The sequence below is a fragment of the Onychomys torridus genome, chromosome 12 (assembly GCF_903995425.1).
Source record: "Onychomys torridus chromosome 12, mOncTor1.1, whole genome shotgun sequence".
NCBI lineage: Eukaryota > Metazoa > Chordata > Mammalia > Rodentia > Cricetidae > Onychomys > Onychomys torridus.
Window position 1 is genome coordinate 69,857,994 of NC_050454.1, and position 16,333 is coordinate 69,874,326.

The following is a 16,333-nucleotide window of genomic DNA, read 5'->3' on the forward strand; positions in this document are numbered from 1 at the left end:
AGGAAGCCGAAGGAAACGCACTGGGACTCTGGAGTTATAGCATAAGCCTCTCGCAGGCGGCTGCTGGGATTTCTTTACACTCTATGGACCCATGCAGCCTGGCATCCTGGTTGGAGTAAGTTCAGGCATAGCAAATGGAGTTCCAATATAGGCTAATAGAGGCTGGGCAGTGAGCTGGAATCCCAAAGCAGTGCAGTGCAAAACTGAATGTTAACTCCATTCTCCACACAGCCCCCGAACACGAGATTCACAGCGGACCCAGCCATGGAGGACAGGCATTGCCTGAAACTCACTAATGGGTGTTTATAAATACAGGCAGAATGTGAGTAGCTTACAGGCAGCTGGCACACGGGGACATTTTCACAGACAGACAGCTCATTAATTCTAGTTAATTGCTTGACTGGGGCCTCACATGAGAAGATGTTATCAGCATGGATGGACTCAATCTTCAAGAACATTTTGGTCCAAGAAGTCTCTCAATGGAAGTATAGACACATGACTATATACCCCCTGGATAAGGGCCCCCAACAGGGCCTGCAAACTGCACACCACTCTACATTTACATTAGAGTAAGCCCCACGTCCATGGGTCCCACATTCGTGGATTGAAGGAATCATAGATGACAGACACGTGGGGAAAAACCCATTTGTACTGAGCCTGTGGACTTTTATTTTCTTCTCATTATTATTCCCTAAACAATAGCATGGCAACTACTTATGTGTAAGTGATATTCTATTAGCCATCGTAAGTAATCTAGACATGATGTGAGTTATATTAGAGGGTGTGTGGGGTTCTTTACAAAGGTTTCCCCATTCTGTACAAATGGCTGGAGCAACTGCAGATGTCTGGATGGGAGGGAGCGGATTCTGGACCAGTCTTCCATAGACACCAGGGGTAACTACACACAGTCATCATTCTTAACTATCCCTTGCTGCTCTCAGCTCATTTTTATAGTCATCAGCAGGAAGGCAAAACTCCACAGACATTACACCATCTCTCTGCTTCAACAAGTAAGTTTCCTTAAAAAAAATTCCTGAAAGACAGAATATATTCTTCCATAACTAGCCTCCTCCACCCTCTCCCTTGTACCTCACCAACCAGCACGCATGCACACACACACACACACACACACACACACACACACACACACACACACACACGCATGCTGAGTGGCTAGCTGGATCACTGTTTAGGTCTATGGCGAGGTCCTAACAGGAAGCTCTACAAGTCACTCAACCATTATTTCTCTCCAAGGCACTTTCTGATCGATGGTCTTCAGTCCTGACCAAAAGGAGCTGGCTCACCAAAGGACAGCCCTTCTGCTGAGGAAGGGCGGAGGGCGGCTCCGTACAAGGGCAGCTTCTGCCCCACAACTGAAAAATCCTATTCATGCAAATAACCTCAACCAAGAAGGGCTGTGTGACACCATCCTTGATGCTTGGCACTTTGTGAAACCCACCCACAAGGAAAGTCTGGTAGAGTGGAGCATGACACCATTGCTTTCCAGCAGGGACAGCGTGCGGTGAGCTGCTCCTGCCTCTTACTAAGGTTCTGGCCACGCCAGGCTTTAAGCCGGACAGGGAGAAGCTTGCTTGAGGAAAATGTCACTAACTCTTTTATTGTCAAATATAAAAGAGGAGGGAAGCCTGGTCCTGGTCCGACAGGTCACATTCTACATCAGTTCTGGGTGAAGCTCCTGGCCTGCCAGGACAGGAAGTATTCGCTGGGGCCAGCAGAGGCTTGTTTTCTAAGAGGCCCTGCCCTGGTTTTGTTTAGTTTTGTTGGATTTTATCTGTTTTTTATTTTTGTTTTGCTGTTTATCCCTATGTGTTCACGGCTAAATCTGAAGAAAACAGATTTTACTAGATGTGCTACTATAAACAGTAGACGGAAAACCAGAAAGAAAAAGGGAGAAAATGAACGTTTGAATGGCACACAAGTCACATGGTTTCTTTCTATTTACTCTCTCGGAGACCCAACTGCCATGTCTATCGCTTACCCAGAATGCTCTCCACGGAACATCTCTGGGGCTGGCAGTTGGATTTTTCCTTCTTCTAGTAAATGAATTTGCCATCAAATAAAGAATGATGTGGCTCCTGTAACATCGTGAGTCACTAAGACCAACTCTCGGTAAAAGCCACTACAGAAAGACACCCCTCCCTGTTCGGAGTCTAAGTACAGCTTTTCCTTCCCTAACTGTGTCTCCACCAGAGGCTTCTGCTGAGCTGAGAGACAGCCTCCCCGTGCTGCACCCTGAATCATGCGGAAGGGAATGAAATTGTCACAAGGAACGACATCACACAAATATGAAAGAGCCCAGCTTGTGACAGCATAAATATTATGTCTGGGAAGACATCCCCAGCAAGAGTCTAGGAAGGAATTTCACTTCAGAAAAGCACTATTTTCAAAATGGGCAAGTTCCGAGCTGCCAGGAGGTCAGCGTAAACAGCAGATTCCATCGAGAAGTGAAACCCTTTCCTGACAGACCACAGGACACTTGGCTTCTTGGGCCCTGAGTGTCACTGCAGGTAGGGCGGATGACACTCCTGAAGAGACCTACTGTCAATGACAGAATGGCCTCCAGTCCTGCATAAGTGATTACATCCACTCATATACCTAGTGGTTTACCAAAGGCCTGGATTGGCATTTTGAATTGATCTACTTTCCTAACCCTACCAATCAGGCCCCCAGTCTACGGATGTCACTGTCATCAAAACATCAAAACAACAGAAGGGCGCCAGAAAATGTCCACCTTGTGGTTCCCTTGGTTATTTATTTTCTGGGTATTTGGTACTACTCTGGCGCTCCACAGTTCCAGCTCAAAGCCATGTTCCAAATTTGCACATTTTGGCACCCACACATCCCTGAAGATCTATGAGCAAACTCCAGAAACTTTACGCTGCACACAGAAACCTTTTGCACTTCTTCCGTTCTTGGGGAAAGTCTTTCAGCGGATTTTCAGAACTATCTATGACATCTCCCAAAGATTAAAAGTCACATTCTCAGAACAAATGGAACCCGGCCATTGTTTCCCTCATTACAACACAGCTATGGGTATCTTTGGTAGCTGGGTGCTTTGGTTTTCTGTGAAATCATTGAAGCTATACTCTCTGACCGGTCAGTTCATTGGTAGCTAATAAAATACTCTAGTAGGGAAGAAACATTTGCAGACATCACTGCTAAAGTTTCTTAAATGTCTGTCACCTCACGCTGTGGGGAGCTTTCTTGTCATCAGAACATACTGATTGCAGTTATAGACAGAAAAACAAAACAAAACAAAACAAAAAACCGCTCAGTTAATTAACCTTATGAAAGAGTTCTTGTTGACTCTGAACTTGGAAGTGACTGAAAGTCTCAGGCCCTGCGATTAAAACAATTGTCCTGAATAACCACTTGTGTGCCTTCCTATTCTCTGGACTTCAGTGAGTCTCCCTGGATTCCCTCTTCTCTCCCCGACCCCTACCCCAAAAGCAGCTCTCTCTTTGGTGAAGGCTGTCACTCAATATGCAGATCAGGAGTCAAAGGGAGACACATTCCTGGCTGAGATACTTGGAGGAGATCTAGACTACCCAGAGTGCAGGGGGAAGCCAGGGGCAGGGGAAGCCTGAGCTGCCTAGGCCTTCACCAGTGTTCACAGGGGCCTGCAGGCAGCCAGGCCTTAGAAGCCAGACAGGCAGGTTCTCCCAGTCACAGGCTGAACCCGAGGTTAGGAGCTGTGGCCCTGGCCATCAGCCAGCACCAGACAGATCCATTTCTTGGAAGAGAGAAAAATCCTTCCTTGGGTGGCTCTTGTAGTCTCTGGGAGGGTCACAATCCCCAGAGTCTGGCATCTGGAACAAGAAAGGGAGCACCCTTACACTTCCTCTCTACCTTCCTTCCACACTGAGCACCCAGGCCCCGTGGAGAATCCATCATTGACTGCACTCAAAACTGACCTTAAGATGTGCGCAGGGATGAAAAGCCAAAACCTTCTGGGTTAGTCTGTGAATGTCAAGGGCATATTTTTAGGCACATTTAAAAAAAAGGCAGAAAATGAAATAGGTTGAGTCTTACGATCGCTTAATAAAACATAATGAAACTTTTAAAGGATAAAGCTCAGCCAGGGAGATTTGGACTAATTTTGTTAGAATTAGTGAGAGCATCTATTCCCTTTCTAATGGGAAGCAACCTGTGAGAGGGAGGAGGGGGGTAGAGGGGAGAGAGGAGGGAGAAAAAGAGAGAGGGAGAGAGAGAGGGAGAGAGAGAGACAGACAGAGAGAGAGAGACAGAGAGACAGAGACAGAGACAGAGAGAGAGACAGAGAGAGAGACAGAGAGGGTGGAATGTCCAGCAAGCTTTGATGACCACGAAAAAGCAAAATAAAATTATATTTTGTGACTACAAAGTGAAAATATGAGATAAAACCGTGTTCAGTCTTCTGACAGCTTATTTGTCTTATATTATTGACATAAAAATTTAAACCGTAAAATCTCAAGACCAACGTTATATACGGTAACCGTAACTGGGTCAAATGGTCAATTAATGCTCCTGAGTTTTAATTACTCTCTATCAGGCATGGAGTGGGGAGCCTGTTCCAATCAATTATAATCCTTTTTGTGCATCTGATTAACTTTTCCATTCCAGGGTCTGAGAAGACAGCCTGGCCTTGGGTGCTGCTGTTTTCCTTTGGGGGTTTATGCAAACTCAAGTGCACACAGGCACGAATCAGGTAGCAGAATGCAAACAGTCCACACCTTGGGGAAACAGTCCGCCGTTCCTCAGGTAAACACCAGCACCTATTAGTCACCCACTCAAAACAGAGATGGCCAAAGAGAGATGGGGGACCAGCCCTCAGCAGCACAAAAGTAAGCATGCTGCTTTCAAAGCTCCATTCCTCGTCATCTCCATCACCTTTCTGTGACGACTGTCAGAAACCACCCTGCAGCTCCCTAATGGAAACTGTCACTGGAATGGGCCATTAAACAATCTCCAAAACTTCCATAGCCAAACAGGACGGAAAGACCCACCTAGATGCCGAGGAGCACAACCACACTTTCTCTGGCAACCAAGGGATACTCAGCTAGCCATTCCTAAAAGTGGCAATTCCTAAGAACTGATGGAGTTCATTGCTAGGCAGGTGGGGAGGCCTGGTTGTGGGTCGTTATTTCTTCTCGGCTTCCCACCCACTCTGTCCGCAACTCATCTGAACCCTTCACAGTGTTTTCTGAACACACGCCTCTGAACCATAATGCGAATTCCATTTGCTGAAAGGCAGACTTTCAATATAACAAGTGAGCCCACTTAATGACATGGGCTCTCCCAGCATCCCTCAGGCTCTCAATAAGTGGAGAGACTTTTCTTTGAATCACCCTATTATTAGCATAGTAGTGTGAACATGCAGTTTCAATCAGATTATATGTTTTTTATTTTTCTCTAGGTGTGATTTCATTATGAAAATGCCCTGGACATCTAGGCTCACCAGCACAACACCCCAGACACACATACACTTACCCTCTCCCCTCTTCCACTGAGAACCGATTTTCGTCCACAGGAGTGATGGCCCCTCTGCCTGGCCTTTTCTAGACTTGCCAGTCTGCTTGTTTTGTTTTGTTTGCTTGGCTCTGGGGACCAAGCAGAGGGCCCTGAGTATGCTAGGCTAGTGCTCTGCCATTGAGCCGCAGACTCCACTAGCCCCTTCCTGCTTCTTTCCTAACGCAAGAACCTTATTGTTCCTTCGCATGTATCCTGTCTTTTGGTTAAGCGAGAAGCAGCTTTGACGGCCAAGCTTATTCACTTCGACATTACAAAAGTGAAACTTTAGACCGAGTCCCCTTGCTCTTCAACCTTCCCTACTTGTCGATCTTTGTAAAATACGCTTTAGGTCCCAGACACAAAGAGACACTGCAAGAAAGATAATCGGCAAATGGGGAAGTCCTCAGAACCAAGGTTCCAACACTCGCTGCTCCAACACTTTGGAAGTTGGCTAAGGGTGAGGGACAGTCAAACTGCACATCCACCTGAGCTAAGGGAATAGTTTCTTTGAATAATCCAGTCTCTAACATGATTAACATCTAAATGTTAAGTGAGCCCCACTTCTCACCAAATAATAATAAATACATCATGAAGGTCACACTGTTCTCGACTGTACTAATAGGATTCCATTTTTATCCCAGGAATGTAAGCTTGCTTAAAACCATATCACAGACTGTAAGGATTTCCCCCAAATTATTGATGTGAGCAGTTGAAACCCTGTCGCTTGTTGTAGAAAGTACAGATACCATCTGCTCAAGGCTCTCAGTGTTCAGATTGCCCAATAGTGAACTCTCATTACATAATCTCACTTCTCATTGTGGTGAGGCTCACTTTTCTCGTTTCAGAAAAATGGTGAAGTGTTTTATGGAAATTTGCAATTCATGCCCAGCAGTGGTGGCGCACGCCTTTAATCCCAGCACTTGAGAGGCAGAGGCAGGTGGATCTCTGTGAGTTCGAGGCCAGCCTAGTCTACAGAGCTAGTTTTAGGACAGCCAGAGCTACACAGGGAAACCCTGTCTTGAACCCCTCCCCCACAAAAAAAAGAATTCATTCATGTATTATGTGTTCCGAGTCAGTCTTAAGCCAATTTAGTTATCAAACATGATAATAAAAAAAAAATGAGACTCTTGCAGAAGTATTAAATTATATCAAAGTTTGATGCGGCATCAATAATAAGAAACTACTACTGGCTGGAAAAACCTGGGTTTGCTCCCAGGTAAATACTCAGCATTTCAAGTTCATCCGTGATGGTTACGCACCTCTACCGCTCCGGCCGACAAACCTGAGGTCATTGAATCTTGCCACCTGGTTCTTCATGGCCGCTGTGGCGTTCCTCAGCTCTGCCGAGTAGTTTTCATCGTTGCCCGCCATGACGGTGACCAGAGTGCCATCCGGAACGTCCCCCAGAGCCACCACCTGGACATCAGCCAAGGGACAAAGGCAGACATCAGAGCTGCCATAGGGACACTTCTATGTCATTTGCGCGGCAATCGCTCTTAAATTAAAAAAAAGCTTAACGACACTTTCTGGTTCTTAGGAGAATCATCATAACCTGAGCATCATAACAGAAAGACTTGCTGTTCATTCCACAATGCCTAGATGGATGTAGATTTTCAAGTGAGGAAGGCACCGACAAAATTAAATGACTAAGGTCACACAACACAGTAGGATCAAGACAAAAGGGAACAGGGACTCTGAAAAGCTACTGATTCTCATCAATATAGTCACCCCTTAAGACATATTTGAAAGACAGAAAGTCTTATGTGGTAGGTTTATAATCTAATCCACCTTTAAAAAAAAGATACATTTTATTATTTTGAACTAAGTAGATGTGGGTGTACGTGTGCATATGAGTGTAAGTGCCACAGAGCCCGGAGACATCGGAACACCCTGTAACTGGAAGTATAGGCAGATGTGAGCCACCTGACACGGGTGCTGGAACCAGAAGCCGTCCCCTGCAGCAGTCTGGTGTGTCCTTAACTACTGAGCAATCTCTCCAACCCCATCTTTACTCGCTTGGGCCTCTGTTGGTGTTCCTAGCAGGATCTGGACTTAGGAACTTCAACTTAGTTCTGCTAAATTTAAATTTGACTTTTGCTACTGATTGTTTTTTTTGTTTTTGTTTTTTGTTTTTTGTTTTTTGTTTTTTGTTTTTTGTTTTTTGTTTTTTGTTTTTTTTGAGACAGGGTCTCCCATAGCCCAGGGTGGTCTCAAGCTCATTGTCTGATGGATGACCTCGAACCCCTGATCTTCCTGTCTCCGACCTGCAAGCTACAGGTACGTGTGCCATCATGTACGCAGCCTCCAATGACTCTGGAAGGGATTTAAACTGCCCATTCGAAGCTAATCTCTGGTATCTCTTTCCTCTGTTGGAGTCTCATTAGCAGTGAACTCTGGCACTCAAGGAGAAAAACCAGAAATGTGCCATTTATTCTAAAAGAGATGACTTCAGAACAAAGGGAGTCTCAATAATCATTCTCAAATCAAAGGTGAAACCAGGCTGCATTTTCACATCTGTGAGCCCCAGCATACATTAACTGTGTTCTGAGGTATTTCTTTACTGCCATGGAGAAGGTAAGGGCTTATTATATTTTGAAGACAATTGGTAGATAAACATATTTCATATCCGGAAAAAAAAAGCAGCAATTTTAAATTAAAGTACTTTGAAGTACATGCCTTGAAAATGCTCCACCAAGTATCATCCATCACTTGGCTGCTGTTTGATTCTTTTAATTTTATTTTAGAGCTAGGGTCTCACTAGGTAGCCTAGGATGGCCTTGAACTCACATCCTCTTGTCTTCACTGTGAGGCCAGGGCTTACAGGCATGTACCGCCAAGCCGGCGTCTGACTGCAGCAGCGATTTTAAGTTTTGACTTGATTACGGCTTACATCTGCTTTGTTCCAGTTTCAAAGTGGCCATGGAATTCAAACCAAAATGCCTCAAGTTCAGTTTTGTTTTTTCAATCATTTCTGACATACATGGTCAGTCTGTGGTGAGATTTTTGTTATTTATCCTGATATCATGGTCATTGTTAGGTGGATGTTCTCAAGTTGGTAGCAGTAAAGCACTTCTCAATATATTGCTACTGTGTTTTCATTTTTTTGCATACTAGTTGATACATAGATTATTGCAGGAATATTTCTCTGTCCGTATGTATGTAAATAAGGATGCCACAGATTCGCTGATCGAATACCAATATCCAATCCCTCTGCTCGGCATCCTCACTGCACTTAATCATGTCCCTTTCTGCTGTCCTTTCCCTGCAGATGACTATCTGGGTGATTTTTACTCTTTGTGGCCGCTCCATCTCTAGGTTCTAAAGAACATGCCAGGAAATGACTCCAGCTGCCCGGGGAAGTGGACAGATGAGACCCCAGGACATCACCAGGACACTTTGCTCTGGGTACTGGGTAAGTATCTCGTCAGCTCTTTAATTTCATCTGTTTTTACCAACTTGCTTTGTGAGACAAGGACAGAGTCTCTTGCCTCTTTTAACCCTTTCATTCCAATTGTTGGACATGTTTTCTACAAAGGAGATTTAAAAACATTTATTCTCTAAGCAGTCTGTAATTAGATGTTTATATCCCACCACAAGTGTTTGATGGCCTTTAATTAAGATTAGTAATATGACAACTCTTTTGTTTCAAAGAAGACCATTGCAATAAATCCCCCTGATCATTATTAACCTTTCTTTCTACTACAAAATTCTACTATAAATTCTGCTGGTTTTAGTCTCTTTATTTTTTCTCTGTTTTCACTTCCCCCTCCCTGCACAATCAGCTCACAGTGTTGAAATGTCGTCCATGAAGACGCTTCACTTCCTCACCCTCATCTCACTGTGGAGAGCTAGGCTTTTCTAGTTCAATTCAACACCCACCGGGTACCCAGGGTACCGGATCTACCACTGGGCTTCCACACTGAACCCCTTACCGTTGGGGCCCATATCTCTTAAGAGGTTAAAATAAATACATCCTGTTCCACAAGTGCCTGAAGGCATGCTGAGTCACGGCTCTCCTCCTGCTGTGTCTCAGTGTACCTCAGTTTACCACTATGGCTCCAGTGCTGCTACCTCATTAGTGGGGGGCCAACCCAGGAGGCCCTCATGGATAGATGCAGACAGTACGAAAGGACCAGGGTGGCTAACTAGGAAAAGGCTGTTGATGCTGGAATTCAAAAGTCTAAAAATCAGGATTTTAAATTTCATCACTCTCATTTTTAAAGGAAGTGGGAATGGGGAATCTGGGGACTCAGTTATTACTTCTTTGACTTTTTGGTTTATCTCCCAAGAGTTTTGGTGGTGAAGGGCAGGAGACAAATTAAATCCAGAGACATTTAACACTATATTTCATGCAATGACAAGTATACTTAGGTTAGGTTAAATTATTTTTAGAGTTAAAATTAAGATGTCTTCCAATTTGATACAGATTTTGTCATTGAGAAGTGATATAAAAAGAATGAGAAAAAAAATCTAACTTCAAACAGAAATAAAAGCAGTGTCTGCAATAAAAAGCTATAAACAATAGGTAAGGGAAGACAAACATTTACATTCAGCACAGACCAAACAGACAAGAAGGGACTTGCTGGCCAGAGATAGCCCATATTTTGTTGAACTTCTGTGTTCTCCAAGTATCAGGAAGTTGGGCAAAATATCAGCTCTCCTCTCTGCTGTAAGGGCTTCCCAGTACTGTTCTTGGCTAGTGTTCATAATCAGAAACCAGCATTTTCCAACAATTTTATAGGTTGAAATTACAGTTATATTTATGGCAAATTCCTTGATCTTCTAGAGTTTCAAAGAAGGCTAGGGCATAGAACATAGAACTCATCTGAGATGGCATTCATTGCATAGCTAGGGACCATGATCTTCCTGCCAGAAACATTATTTACTCCCTTTTAAAAAAAATTGAAAAACATCTCACATCAGCACCCAAGGTCTCTGGACTCCCTGCTGAAGGCATGTTCATGCTCTGTGTACCAGGGCCTGAACAAACTGTACCATTACAGTCTTACAAAATCTGTTGCAAGTCACCTGAACAACTTTGCTGGCTGCTTCTATGAATACTGCGTTGTACATAGCAGACTTCACAATTTCTCATCTGGGAAATTGTTTCTTGTGGGCTAAGATAAATGGTTTGGAGTTGGAAAGCGGTGTAGAGGAGAACCAATGAGGATGATTTAAAACTATTTTTGAGAGAATTTGTGAATTTAAATCTCTTGATATGAAGACTAAAGCAGAGGACTTAACAAAATTCCAGAAGATTCCCGAAGATGCTCCTCCACTAGGGGTGGGTGGGTTCTATCACCACGTCACGTAATTTGGTTTTTATCTTGGAGAATAAGGTAATTCCTGTAGGATTAACCTCTAACGAGGTTCCTGAGCCTTAATTCCTATCCAAAATGTAGAGAAACATTTTTGGTAGGAGCTGGTACAGATGGGGGGCTAGGGATCCAGAGAACACGCAGCTAGGATGCTGGTCTGTTTAGAAGCACAGCTTCCTCTTAAGCTCAACCTTTAAGTTTCTTCTCCCTCTGAAAATCCTGTCTACTGTCTCAGTTCAGCAGGGTGCTGAGCTCCTGGAAGTGGCCTCTCTCTGTGGGACGGAGTGGTGACAGATATTAATCGAGTGGTCTGATTTTTCTGCTACCCTGTCCTTTCCCCCAAGCTCTCTCAAGAGACCCACTTGAACCTTTCACGTGTGCTGTATACACCTTGACCTTCGTCATAGCCACCGGCTGTCACTCAGGAAAACAAACCGAGATCCTTTTAGAAGTGGGTTTTCCAAAATCATTTATGAAAAGGGAAGCTCTATGGCTGTGATTATTTTTGTTTAAAAGGAATTTTCCGCGGTGTGAAAAAGCAGTATGTACGGTCTTTTCATTCTTTTAAAAGAAAACAAATATTTCCATGTGGTAGCTCAAGACTTTGCATTGCTTCAACTCCTGAGGACAATTTTAAAAAAATCAATCATTTAGTGTCTTGATAAACTGGAGTTCCCTCACAGTAAAAACAGCAGCTGGGAAAAGACCCCCCAAGGAAGGCCCAAGTCCCTTTAGTTCTGCTCTGTGGGGAACCTACCTTAAATGGTCCTTTGTTGACTATACAAAGCCTGATTTCTCTCTGACAGTGACCTCAGGGCTCAGCTCAGTCAGGTTCCCTCTCATGGTCAGCAGAAGACACCACCAACTATCCTTGTTTTTCTAAAGGAATCAGGATGGCTTTCCAAATAACTGGAACGTGGGTAAAGCCAAGGGCCTTGCCTACCTTCGGACCCCAATCCTACCCCTACCCTTTAAAAGTTGCTTTCAAAAACTGTTGAAGGCGACATTTCTATTTCTGTAATTTTTAAAATGCAGACCGTGTTTTTAGTGTTAAAAAAAAGAATTTGGACAGCACTTTTCAAAAAGTGAGGGTTATTCGTTGTAATTAGATCAAGGTCCAGCTGAGGCCCGGAACTACGGAAAAGCTTAAATTAAGTTAATCTCCCTCCTAAAGGGGACAATTTCTTCATCTTAAAAAAAAAAAAAAAAGGCAATTTCTCTTTACAGCTTGGACCTGCCTCCTTCATCAGCCTTTTAAAAGAACAGGACTTAACACTGCCTTTGTGCTTTTCAGCTGCACTTTAAAACCGAAGACCAAAGAAGAGAATTTAAATTCTCAAGCTCCCTGCCAGAGTAGTAGGGTGGTTGTTTTAAAAACGCCTGGGGTTGTTTATACATCCCTTCTGAAGGCCAAGGTTTAGAGGCAACTGAAAGCCAGGGCAAGATCAGGGTGAAAAGCTACCCGATGGAAGTGAGCTGTCCATCTGAAGTAGCTGGGTCGACACTGCCCCCTCCTCTAACAGAAAAGCCGCCGAATTGGACCTTCCCAGGTGTCAGAAGACACCTCAGCACCTTTCTTGCCCGGGGCTCAATTTTCTGGAGGGTTCCAGGAAAAGCAACAGGATTTGCTACTTGCGGCTTCTGGCAGGAACAGGCGACAGGCTCGAAAAACTCCTCGGAACTTTGGCAGACTTAACTACGCCTGCAGTGGACTTTGGACATTCTGATGTCTATAGGGCGGTTAAAAAAAAAAAAAAAAAAAGGCGCGCTGGAGGCGGGGGTATCCCCCTGGCTCTTTCCCTCGTTGGTTTACTTTTACTGACCAGAAGGTATTAAAGTCTCTCTCTCTCTCTCTCTCTCTCTCTCTCTCTCTCTCTCTCTCTCTTTCCCGAAGCCTTCATTTGAGAGACACAAAATGGTCTGGGTGTTCATCCGGAGGTCCGAGAAGCTTAGGAAGGAAGACGGACTTGTCTGCCCCAAGGTTTTAACTTTTCCTAGTTCGTAGCAAAGGTAAGGCCCTTGGTAGATGTTCTGGGATTATCCTGACTTTTTCTTTAAACTCCTCTTGGATGCCTCTAGGGCTGGCTAAAGTGGGTCCCTCCCGAGGGTCGCCACGGCAACGCAGCATCCCCCCCACATCCCAAACTCAGTGAGAAGGACCAGAAGCTTCCACAGGCAGCACAGCACCCCTGTCTAGATGCCGCTCGGCCTCTGCCCTCTAGGCTCCCTCTGGGCATCGGCCGGCCTTCTCCCGATCCTCCCACCACCCTCTCCAGGCCCGAGTACCTTGAAAGCGATGGGCAGGGTCTTGTTGCAGCGCCAGTGAGTGGGCAGCACGGAGCAGAGGAAGTTGGGGCTGTCGGTGCGCACCAGCTCTCCGGGGTGGTCAGCTAGTACCTCCACCATGCTGCGGTCGCCGCTCCTCAGCTTGCTGGCCAGGGAGGCGCCGGCGTCCGGGGCGCCCAGCGGCAGCGCCTCGCTCATCTTGCCGGGGCTCAGCGCGGTGGAAGGCGGCGTGAAGCGGCGGCTTGTGCTGGCATCTACGGGGATACGCATCACAACAAGCCGATTGAGTAAGAACCCTGAAAACAGCTCCTACTAGACGGCAACACGGGCGCGGATCTTCTGCAAGCAGCTCCCGGGAGACCAACATACAAGTTCAGGAGACTTATCACTACCGGAGGGTTGTGGGGGAGGAGGGAGGCTAAATTACCAACAGTCCCGAACTGAGTTCTAGTTACTCCGATCGGCCTCACACCCAAGCAGGGCTAACAACAACTGGCCGATTAGTGCATTAAAGAGTGGGCAACCAGAATCCAAAGTCAAATGCCCAAAGGAGGCTCGCTTTCAAAGTTGAAGTTCAATCTTTGGCTATTACAAACGGTCCCGGAGGCAAAATTCCCGTACACGTCTTAAAATATTTATGCGCAGAACAAAAAATGAACAGCAAAAGCTAGATTTGGAAGTTCCAGCCCGTCGGTTTGCTTTTCCTTCTTGCAGATCAGTTTTGTTTAAAGTCCCAACAAAATACAAAACTTAGGAGTGTCTTCCATACACGGGCGCCCCTCTTATCATGAAAAACTCACTTCGATTCTCTAAAGCAAGAGCCGCAACTTTAAAAGATTGTGCTAGTAATGTATGTGCTCGTATATATAAATATATACATATGATCTACTTCATAAAATATTTACAATACAATCTGTAGAGAATTTAAACACAACAGAAATCCATTAATGTTCGCTGAAGGTTTTTTTTTTTTTTTTTTAAGTAGCCTTGAAAATCAGCTTCAGTAGTTCAAAGGCTGGGGTAGAATCACTTGTCATTACTCAATAAATTCTGGACAAATGGTCAGTGCAGAAAATTTAGCTTTACAGAGACCTCTATCTAATCAGGGGAAAAAAAAAAAGCCAAACTCGATGACGCTCAGGCTAGAGCTTCCCACATCTGAGGACTCGGGTTTGGGAACGTTGGTTAAGTTTGTGGCTGATCCTGTGGTTTGGTGGGAGTTGAGCCGAAGTTGGGTCACACAGGCAGAGGCGCACTGTTCGGAAGCCAGCCACTGTCTACATTGGTTGAGTGAGTCAGCCCAGACTAGCAGTAGCAAGACGATCTTCCTCCAACGTCGTCGCCCGGCGCTGCCTGGCTGGTTTTTCTGCTGGGGCGCACAAATACCCACGAGCGAGCGAACACCGTGTAACCGCAGCAGGTGGAGCGGGCCCGGGAGGAAACGCCGCAGACCGGGAGGCTCGAGTTACACGCGCTCGCGCTCACTCCCACGCACCCTGCCACGCACACGCAACTTCACGGCACTCCCGGAACCCCAGAACACTTTCTCCCGCAGTTGTCAAAGAGAAACAATCGGAGAAAAGTTCACAGCCAGCAAAGAAGTTGAAACATCCAAGCCTAGAGGAAAGCCAGTTCATTCAAAAGTGAGAAAGGAAAAATAAAAAAAATTAAAAAAAAATAAATAAAAAAGAAAGGAAAGGAAAACAGGGAGGTCCAACGCAGATCGAGGAGGAGCCGCAAAGAGGGTGACTTTCTTGCGTCCCCCGGAGCTCAGGATGGAAGTGGCAGCCGCAGGGCCGGGCAGCGTGGTGCCCTGGCTGGGTCCGGCCGCGGGGCGCCCGTCCTGCCCGCGCCCGCTGGCTCTATGAATGAGAGTGCCTGGAAATGAACGTGCTTTTACTGTAAGGCCGGCCGGAGGAATTCCATTCCCTCAGCTCGTTTGCATAGGGGCGAGCGGCGGCCAATCACAGGCCTTTCCGGTCTCAGCCTGGGCGCGGCCCGCCGCCGCGCTCCTGGAATTGGCCCGCGCGCCCCCGCGCGCTACTGTACGCAACCCTGCCCGGGACTCGGTGGCAGCCCTTGCTCCCGCACCCACGCCGACCCACGCACATCCACGCACACGCTGCCACGCTTGTCCGAAGCCAGGCCCCGGTGCAGACCCCACTAAGCCCGGCAGCCACGCGCCGGGGTGGTACTGCTGCACTCACGCTGGGTGTGTTTGCAGGGCGCAGCGGCGCCACCCGCGGCCAAGGTCCCGGAGACCCTGCAACAGGAATCGAAAAGCCGGTCGCGCATAGGGAGCGGGAGCTGTGCCCGGAGAAGCCCGAGGCCTGGAGGCCTTGGGAAGGAGACGCCCTGCGAGCCCTGGACTCGTAGCTGCCATCCCGAGGCTCTGGGGGACCAGGGCTGGCGTCCCGGAACGGTCCCCAGCCAGCGGTGCACTGCAGTCCGTGGGCCAAGCCTCCATGTCCCGCGAGGACAGGGTGGGCTTCGGCCTCAAGAGGGCCGGAAGGCTGATGGGTGGGTGGGAGAGGCCCTGAGCGCCTCCCCCCAGTCTGGCTGGTAGCTCAGGCGAAGTGGCACCGAGTCATTTAAATAAGATCAGTCGCTGCTCCGCCGCAGGAGTTTGGGGTTTTTAAGCATCCTCTCCTTGGTAGAGTTACTTTATTTAGTGTCTTTTCTCTGCTGCTGGCTGCGGCTTGATTACGCAGCGCGCGGCGTTCTGAGTGTGCGCAGCGGCCAAAGAGGAGTTAGTTTTCTAACCAAGGCCGCAGAGAACCCTAGACTGCAAAGAAAGTTGAAAGTATCCGGGGTAGAGGAGGGAGGCCACCCCGATCGCCTGAGCCCTCAGCCACCCTCCAGCTCCAGGGGAAGGCCGAAGCTTTCCTCCAGTCGCTGATCCCACTTGGCTTGCGCACTGTGGGGGCTCTCCCCACCCCACCCCCGTGTCCGTCCCCATGGCGCTGAGGGCATTTTCGCGGAGCTTTAAGGGTCTGGGTCCTGCCTGGAGCGTGGCCCACTGCTGTCCCCAGCCGGAGCAGCTGTCCTGTGTCTCCCGTGGGTCCCTTCGTTCTCCAGGGCCTTGTTTTCTCCGGGACTTCTCACCACCCAGAACGTGGAGCCCGTTACTCTTCACATCTGACCCGAACCCCTTCACTTCCATTCTGTGCTCGGGTCCCCGGCTGGTCTCTGCGTGTGTCCTCCCTCCTCACGCATCC

The 16,333-nt window shown here is 47.0% G+C and overlaps 1 protein-coding gene across 1 annotated transcript in view; it reads right to left on the reverse strand.

Annotated features, from left to right (window-relative positions):
* The window catches only part of Runx1 (RUNX family transcription factor 1), an 86,082-nt gene extending 72,633 nt beyond the window's left edge, over positions 1 to 13,449 (reverse strand). Inside the window, exons 1-2 of the mRNA XM_036203188.1 lie at positions 13,116 to 13,449; positions 6,771 to 6,927 (exon numbers count right to left, since the gene is read on the reverse strand). Coding sequence (XP_036059081.1) covers positions 6,771 to 6,927; positions 13,116 to 13,385 — 427 coding nt within the window. The 5' untranslated portion in view covers positions 13,386 to 13,449. The remainder of the gene's footprint in view (positions 1 to 6,770; positions 6,928 to 13,115) is intronic.
* Between the last annotated feature and the right edge of the window lie 2,884 nt (positions 13,450 to 16,333).